This window comes from Elephantulus edwardii, unplaced genomic scaffold (genome assembly GCF_000299155.1).
Source record: "Elephantulus edwardii isolate Elephantulus edwardi_28Jun2011 unplaced genomic scaffold, EleEdw1.0 scaffold00073, whole genome shotgun sequence".
In the NCBI taxonomy this organism is placed as follows: Eukaryota; Metazoa; Chordata; class Mammalia; order Macroscelidea; family Macroscelididae; genus Elephantulus; species Elephantulus edwardii.
In genome coordinates, this window is record NW_006399823.1 from 935462 (window position 1) to 944684 (window position 9223).

Here is a 9223-nt window from a genome sequence, read left to right on the forward strand (position 1 = left end):
GAGACTCTTGTCTGAGATGTTTGTTCCCAGTCTGTAGGTTCTCTTTTCACCCTGTCGGAAAAAGTTTTTGATGCGTGCAGGGATTTAATCTTTAGAAGGTTCCATTAATCAATTTTATCTTCTTCAGATTGTCAGTTCTGGCTCTATTGGCAGTTTCTATACCTTGGACTACTGCTTCTAAGCTTGATCCCAGTTTGTCTCTTATGAAATTTATGGTTTTGAGCTTTACTCCCAGGCCTCTGTTCCACCTTGAGCTGATTTTCGTGTATGGTGTGAGATGTGGATCCTGTTCCTGTTTTCTGCAGGTAGCAGTCTAGTTTTGCCAATACCATTTGTTGAAAAGTTTGTCATTTCCCCATTTGATAGCTTTGATTTTGTTGTAGAATATCAGTTGACCATAGATAGGTGGGTCTATTTCCCAGTTCTCAATTCTGTTCCATTGGTCTATGTGCCTGTCATTGTACCAGTACAATGCTATTTTGGTTACCTTCAAGAATGTGAAAAGTTTGGTTCTGGGCAAAATTGTGATGTGCTGAAATTTTTCCTTTTTAATGGCAAGGCATGTTCACCCATAACCACATGGGATACCCAGAATAGTCCTGTGAGGTGGAGTCACCTCCACTGAACAGATGGGGACACTGAGACCTAGACCAAGGCCTCTCCTGCCTCAGCTTAGCGCTGTTCTACCTGAATCCAAACCCCACACTGCTGCCCGAGGAGCCTGCACTCAGAGCTTCCCCCTTAGCTCTGCGTCCTTTTCGTCAGTAGGGATAATGGAATGAATTGTGTTCCTAAACATCTGTGTTGACTTCCTGGTCTCTATGTCTGGGGGTATGATCCTGTTTGGAAATAGGGATTTCCTTTTGTTATGTTAATGAGGCCATGTTGAAGGAGTGTGTGTTCCTAGCTTAACCACTTCTGAGTTATGTAAAGGAAAAAAAATCAAACAAAAGCCAGAACAGATGCAGACATACACATGGAGAAGACAGATTCCATGTGAGGATTTGTCTTCAGCAAAGCACTGCCAGAAGTCTCACATGGGAAGCTGTCCCACTGGAGCCAAGCCTTGAATTTGGACTTCTAGTCCCTTGATTGTTAAGGAAATAAAATTCTGCTCTTTAAAGTCACCAATTTGTGCGGTGGCATGTTATAGCAACACTAGGTCACTAAAACAGTAAGTAACACATTCTCATAATCAACAGGTCTTTTGAATCTCTTGTAAATTCTTTTATAAACTACAGAAGCCCAGAGGCCTGTGTTGATGTTCGGAACCAGATCTAAGGTTGGGGACATTACATTCTGCTATGAAGACTCATTGTCACTCTTGCATGAGACATAGCAAAAGGCACTGGGGCCACCCTGGCCCTCCTTTCCTCTCTCTTCAAGCTAGTGTTGAAGAACAAGCCCCAATCCCAAGCAGCTGCAGCCCAGCATGCTGATTTACCGTGTAGAGTTCATTGGTGACCTTCAGGAGCTCCTCGTGCATCTGCAGGCCAATCTCCTTGCTCTGCAACATGGAAGAACAAATGTCAGAAAGCTGGAAATGTGCTGGTTGCACCTGTCAATTTCTTTTCAAGTATAGTGAAATCAGGACTCTTTGAGGTGAAACAGGAAGGGGTTAAAAACCTAATAGATTTAGACTTGAATCTCTCCACTTGTGTCCATGAAACAAACTCAGAGACAAATTTTTGCAAAAGTAAATTTCTAGTCACATATATTCAGGAACTCTACACATCATCTCCCTACCCAGTGATTTGTAGTGGGTCTAGCATTTTAAAGAGCCTGCCCTATCCTGCAGCAAGTTAACCTGTTAATCTCACTTTTGTTCAACGTTTCATATGTTGATTTTCCAGTTATACGTCTCTTGCTCAATGCTCACTAACATTTCACAAAAGCAGGGCTTCCTGGAATAGTGTGGAGAATAAGGACATGGCATGTCAGGTCATGTTGAGAGTAAATGGGGCTCTAGGCCATCCCAAGTTATTCTTGACTTCTGATGTTTGTTCTCCTTGACAAAGATTAGGCTGCTGACACCTGTAAATCAGTATCAAACAAATCCATAGAGGTTGGGATCAACCATTTCAGACACTAAATTGTGTGTAGACAACAATCCTACTTCATATACTAGGTGCATCCTGTGGGACCCTCAGCCTCCTTCTCTGGCTTGTGACACCAGCTACCCACACAGCCCTTTATCACCCCAACTATGTCTGGAAGTTAAGGAGCAATGATGTCTGTTTAAAGACTAAGGTGTTGAATACTTGAGCAAGACCCACACCTCACACCATACACAAAAAACAATTCAAGGTGGATCAGGAACCTAGGTATAAAACTAAAGACTATAGAAGTCATTAGAGAAAAGCTAGGAACAACTCTAAAAGCCTAATCTATAGTATGAACAGCCTTCCAATCATAATAAAAACTCTACAATCAGGAGAGAATAAAATAGATGAATGGGACCTTCTAAGAATCAAATCCATATGCACATCAAAAAATTTCCCCAACAGGGTAAAAAAGGAACACACAGACTGGGGAAAAATATTTGGCAATGACATATCTGATAAGTGACTTATATCTAAAATATATAGGATATTCTAGCACCTCAACAAGAAAAAGGTAAACAACCTAATCACAAAATGGGCCCAGGATATGAATAGACACTTTATCAAACAAGACATTTAGATGGCAAACAAATATATGAAGAAATGTTAAAAATCTCTAGCTATCAGAGAGATGCAAATTAAAAAAAACTATGAGATATCATCTCACCCCAGTAACAAAAGACAAGTTCAATAGGACAGCAAATAACAAATGCTTGTGAGGTTGTGGAGAGATTGGAACTCTTATTCACTGCTGGTGGGAATGTAAAATGGTACAGTCACTATAGAAGGTGGTCTGGTGCTTTCTCAAAAAGTTGGAAATAGAAATACCATTTGACCCATCAATTCCACTACTGGGAATATACCCTGAAGAAACCAGAGCCACAACTCAAAAACATGTATGCATACCCATGTTTATTGCATGTGTTATTCACAATAACTAAGAGATGGAAGCAAACCAAGTGTCCATCAATAAATAAATGAATTTAAAAACCACCCAAAAACCTATGGTTATATCCACACAATGGAATACTACACCACACTGAAAAATGATCAACTTGCAAAATATTATACAACATGGGGGATGTGGAAGACATTATACTGAGGGAAATATCTCAGTCACAAATACTGCATAACATCACTGTTATAAAATAGGACAGAGATGGGGCAGGGTTGGAGAAAGAATGGGAAAAGAATGAATAGATAATGAACACTGAATTTTAACAGATGAAGGGAAGAACTGTCCAAAAGCAATATATTATTATTATTATTATATATATGAGAACAATCTGGAACAAGGGGTGCCTTGTAGGATGAGTTACAGAAAGAGGGGGGAGGGAGGAAGAAAATGTGCAGCAGCAACAACAACAAAAAATAAATAAAGTCTAAGGGCATCTGATTCAAGCCATGCTCTTTTCAATTACTGTTACACATCTGAGAGATGGATAGTAACTAAGGAAGACAGAAAAGAATCAATCAATACCTTTGAATTGCAGTGATGGAGAAGATACTGAATATCCCATGAATTGCCAAAAGAACAAATAAATATGAGAAAGTACAAAGTACTTCTTGGAGGCAAGGATGGTGAAGTTTCACCTCACATATTTTGGGCATATTGTTAGGAGGAGGCCTGTCCTTGGAAAAGGACAACAAGCTTGGAAAGGTGAAGAGTCAGTGAGAGTGAGGAAGACCTTCAACAAGATGGATTGACACAGTGACTGTAACAATGGGCTCGAATGTGTCAGAAATGATGAGCATGCAAGGAGAGGACAAGGTACAGGTCCATTGTTCATGGGGTCGCTATGAGTCGCACCGAACAACTAACATGGCAGCAAGTACCAGCCCTCAGGTATGGTGAGGTTCTCAGGAATTGGGACCAAAGACCCATTTGCTTATTGCAAAGGGATGCTACACCTCACGACACCCATTTGGGCTTGAAACAGAGTCTGATTACTACAAATTCCTAGAGTTTTGCTTTGAGCCCATTTTTCAGTGCAGCATCCCCCATGCAGGCTGAGATTCTTGTAGCCCTGCTGAGATCTTCACAGTTCTGCTCCCTTAACCTGCCTGCCCGCCAGTTCTCCAGGAGCAGGACAGCTCAGTATGAGCAGCTGCTCGTGTGGCCTTAAATTAGTCACTGTCCTCTTTGAGCCAATTGGAAAGAAAAAAAAACCCTGCAATTAAGACAGTGTTTCTCTGCTGTGTATCTGCAAAGGGTGGGGGCTTCTGGGAGCAAAGCTGTTTAAGCAAAGTCGAGGGCTGTACTCCCAGGGCTGTGGGATGTCTAGGTTTGTTTCCTCCCTCCCTTTTTAAATGATACTTATTTATTTCAGTAATTAATTTTTATTTGGTTGTTATTGTTGTGTACTGTTGAATTGAATCCGACTGGCAGAGGAGGAAGTTGCCCCTACTTTTCCAGTGGAGTATCTGGTGGATTCGAACCACACGCTTTTGGGATTGCAGTGCAGCTTCTTCTGGGGTTTTTAATAGCCTTGTGTACGCAGAGACTCTCCAGAGGGCTGAGGGTGCAATTTGCTGCTGCCAACTCTCAGCACACCTACGAACAATACATGGAAACCTTGTTGTCCTCACTTTCTCCACCAAGATTAAACCCACTGTTGTGTGAGAATCTTCTCTTTACTGACCCTTTACTTTTTTCCAGGATGATATATTTTTCTTTTTCAGGAAATCCTGCCCTTCCTGACAACATGCCCAAAGTATGTGAGATAAAGGTTCATCATCTTTGTCTGAAAGAAGTATTTTTGGTTACACTACATCCAAGGCAGATTTGTTTGTTCTTATGGTTGTTCATGACATTCATTTCTCTTTGCCAGCACCACAATTCAAAGGTGTCAACTTTTCTTTCCTCTTCCTTATTCACTGTCCTGCTTTCAGATACACAGGAAACAATGGAAAAGACTGTGGCTTGACTGAGGTGCACCTTAGTCTTTAAAGTGACATCCTTGCTCTTTAAAAATAGGTCATTGACAGCAGATTTCTTCAAAATAGCACATCTGTTGATTTCTTGGTTATAGATTCCTGGGTGTTGATTGTGGATCCAAGGAAAATGAAATTATTGCCAATTCCAATCTTTTCTCCATCCAAATGTTGTCTACTAGCCTAACAGTAAGGATTTTTCTTTTCTTTTGTTACTTTATGCATTATTATTACTGTTTTGATAAATACTGTTTGTCACTGTTCCCTTGGACCAGAGTTTCTGGAAGGTACATGAGTTTAAATGCCTGGCTTCTAACTGAAAGGTCGTTAAAAGGCACATGAAAGACGGGCCAGGGAATCTGCTTCCCCAAAGCCACTGATCTTAAAACCCTCTGGGGGTTCTGCTCTGACATACACAGGGCCACCACAAGTAAGAAAAGACTATTGTGTTTGGGTTTGGGTTTTGATTGTCTGGACCATCTTATTACTGTTCTGTACAGAAAATCTCCCAAGGAGCTCAGTCATCTTGCTCTCATTTTTGATCCTTGTGTCCAGCTGCTGACAGGCAGGAACCAACCTCCTTCTTGCTGCCTCCCAGGCAGGGGACCCCTAAACTGGTTCCTGAAGCCTGCCCAGCTGCAGCTGAGAGAGGCTGCGTCAGACATGGTTTCCTCCCAAACACTGTCTCACTGTGCCGCAGCCTTCCTCATAGCTGACGGCCCAAACTTTTGCCAAGAATCGGCTCTCTTGAAGGATGCCATTGACTGTGCCCAGATCTCAAAAGAGAGCAGAAAGCTATAGGGACATCTCAAGCTCTGTGTAACCCTCTCTTATCTCAGGTGACTAAAAACAAAGGCCTCACTGGACAACCAGTTCAGAGCCTGAGCAGAACTTCCTGAAGTTCAGTGGGACGTGAATCCAACCAGTCAGCCTCACTCTTCCATTCTTTGCAACTCTCTCACATGGGATGTCAGCGTCTCCATTCTCTGAGGACCACTGACCCCTTGCCTGCCAATGCTCCTCACACAGTTCCACCCATCTGTACACGGAGGCTTCTGTGTTGTGAGGACTCTTAACAAACATCAGTGTAGCTTCCAGACCAAGACCAGTAGGAAGGTGTAGGACAAAGATGGGCAAACTCCCATGTGATTTACAGCCTTGGAAACCCCACTTGGGGTCAGTTACGAGCTGATTCAGACTCGACAGTACTACGATTTTGAGGTGAAAGGCCGTATACCGGATGCGTCTAGTGCACACGAACCAGTTGCTCTGCTAACCCAAAGGCTGCAAGTTTCCAGCTGTTGGAATCCAGCAGCGGCTTCGAGGGAGCTAAATAGTTAAAATTTGCAGCCTGTTATGATTTACAGCCTTGGAAACCTGCTGGAGGGTCAGCCGTGAGTCAGAACCTACTTGATAGATTGAGTCTGAGTTACGGACAGACATTAAGCTGGCTCTAGCCTCTCGTTATTTCAGATAATACAGCAGACACCCCTATTCCCTGTCACGGCATCATCAATGTGGGCAGGAACACCATGCAGACATATTCTTGGAAGCAGCTCTGTTGGAAAGGTCTTCTCTTCAGGACTCAGACTGATTCTCAGTCACTGCCCTGGTGACACCCCTGCCCCTCTTAATTCTAGACCTCAGCTCCTACTTGTCTGGAGCATCAGTCAAATTGTTATCCTACCAGCCTCTCTCCTGGGGTCTGTTTCGAACAACTTTGGATCCAAAGTCAAAAGCCCAATAGAGTCTGAATGGTTCTTTATCATGTTGTTATATGCTGTCCAGTCAACCAGGACTCATAGTGACGTCATGAACAATGGCACTAAACCCCCACTCTATCCTGTGTCATCCTCACCGTCCCCAACACACTTGAGTCCACTGTTAGTGTCTCTGTGTCAATTCACCTTGTTGAGGCTCTTCCTATCTAACTCTGACCTTTCTAAGCATGATGTCCTCCAAGGACTGGCCCTTCTTAACAACATGCCCAAAGTTTATGAGACGGAGTTTCACCATCCTTGCCTCCAAGGAGCACTCTGATTTAATTTTCCTCAGGACAGACTTCTTTGTTCTCTTGGTATTCCATGAGAGTTTTCAGTACTCTTCTCCAAAACCAAAACCCAACACTACAATTCAAATGCATCAATTCTTCTGTCATAGCAAACACAAAATATCTGTAAGTGAGCCTCTGAACTGTATTCATGCCTTTGATTCCAGGATAGCTTCATAGGCATGTTGTCTCAAGGTCTTGAGGCTTTATTTTATTATCCTTCCTTCCAAATCCACAGTATGTTAACTCCTGCCTTCAAATTGTCCAACCCTTCGTTCTTTCTAGAAGACAATGATGCTCCCTCCCTGACTTCCAATCTTGCTCTTCCCACTCTCTAGAAGAGCTGTGAATCTGGACTTGCACTCATCCTTCCAGTTAAGTCCTTCCAAGAATCTGACCTCAGTCCCAACTCCAGATGGCAGGTCCTGGCTTGTATAGTTCATCCAAGTAAGAGCGTATGACTTAAATGGACAGACGAGAATGATGTGAGTGAGTGAAAAGTGGTAGCTATTTTACTGAGTGCTGGTGAAACCAGCATGTACATTGAGCTTCTGTTAAAGTCTGAACCCTCTTTAGAATTTCAACTTGCCTCTCTGTAAAATAAGCACCCTGCTTATATTTTTCTTTGTATTTACAACCCCAAAAAGGAAGAAAATAATGAAAAATACAAAAAATACAGATGCCTTTACATCAACTGCTACTCACGGTGACCCTGTGTGGCGAGGATAGAAGTGACTCCATGAGGTTGTCAAGGGCTGACTGGTGGCAGGAGATCACCAGGTTTTCCTCACCAAGAGCCTCAGAGTGGACTCAAACCTTCAACCTTCTGGCTAGTGACAAAGCATGCTAACCATTTATACCATTCAAGGGCCCCTTGCATTTATAAAGAGAGTGCATCTCTGTCTCATTTACTTCAGTTGTACTTCTTATTTGCTTCCACCACTTGAATGTGTGCCTCGTGGGAGCCAAGGAACTTTCTGTCTAGTAGTGGACGAGGCCACGTCCACTCAGATCCCACAGCTGCAGGTGACGCTGCTGGCAGATCGACCTCAGCTATCGGCACCCTCGTCCTCAGGCTCAGCAGAAAAGTCACTTCCCTTCCTAGGTTGAGCCTCAGTCAAAGGCTGATCTGTGGCTGGTCTCAACTTGTACAGTTCTGGAGAAGAGAGTTACTAAGGCTTCAAGTACGACTGCATGTATCTCATCTCCCCCTCATCCAGCCCTGTTGCTAATCCCAAGAGCTGTCTCAAATCAATTCCCTTTGAGCTGAATCCAGACATCTCAGATTCTACTTTCTGGGCATCCAGTCTGTATCTCCCTTCCCCAGGCCCATTTCTCTGGGACACCATGGAGCCTGTCATGTAATGTGTGACCAGTGAAATGGCTAACAGTGAGAAGAATGAGAATCCAAGAACACTTACTAATGCTTCTGTGAAACCTATATGGAGACCAACAAACTGTAATTCAAAGAAAGCAAGAGAACACTTCATGAGTTTAAATGAAGATGGATGTGCCTTTCTCCTACTTATTCAAGCTGTATGCTGAGCAAATCATTCAAGGAGCTGGACTCTATAAAGAAAAGGCAGATGAAAAAGGAGGAAGGGAGTTTCAGTCATCCCGCCAAAGCTGTGTAAATACGATACCTCCCTTGAACCCTGAAAACAGCCCTTTGCCTGAGAGACAACCCTGAGAAAGCTTGGAGAGTTTGCTGTTTGGGGAAACAAACTTGAATTCCTCCCAGGGTCTGCACATGTGCCCCTTGCAGGGCTTTCATATTCTGTCTAAATTTAAAACCTGCACTAGAAAATAAAGAAGCCAAACTTGAAACTTGCATTAAAATGTTCTGAGGGAAAACCAAGGGAAGAAATGCCGATATAAGAAGGGAGCTCTGGTCGCCTATGGCAAAAATCTAAGTTGGCATCCCAAAGGCACCCAGTTTGAATCTACCAGCTGCTCTGTGGGAGAAGGATGGGCAATCTCCTCCTGTTAGATTAACTGCCTTAAAAAACCCACTGGAGGGTCAGCTAAGGGTCAGTTCTGATGTGACATACACAGAAGCAGCAGCAGCAACAACAACGAGAGATTGGAATAGAAGATTTTAAAGGACACTGTAAGAAGACAAAGCAAAACATTATTA

At 43.0% G+C, this 9223-nt stretch overlaps 1 protein-coding gene across 2 annotated transcripts in view; it reads right to left on the reverse strand.

Annotated features, from left to right (window-relative positions):
* Nucleotides 1–9223, reverse strand: part of SRGAP3 (SLIT-ROBO Rho GTPase activating protein 3) — a 448964-nt gene that overhangs the window by 188806 nt on the left and 250935 nt on the right. For both annotated transcript variants that reach the window (XM_006888900.1, XM_006888901.1), the window contains exon 4: nt 1445–1507. In XM_006888900.1, coding sequence (XP_006888962.1) covers nt 1445–1507 — 63 coding nt within the window. The remainder of the gene's footprint in view (nt 1–1444; nt 1508–9223) is intronic.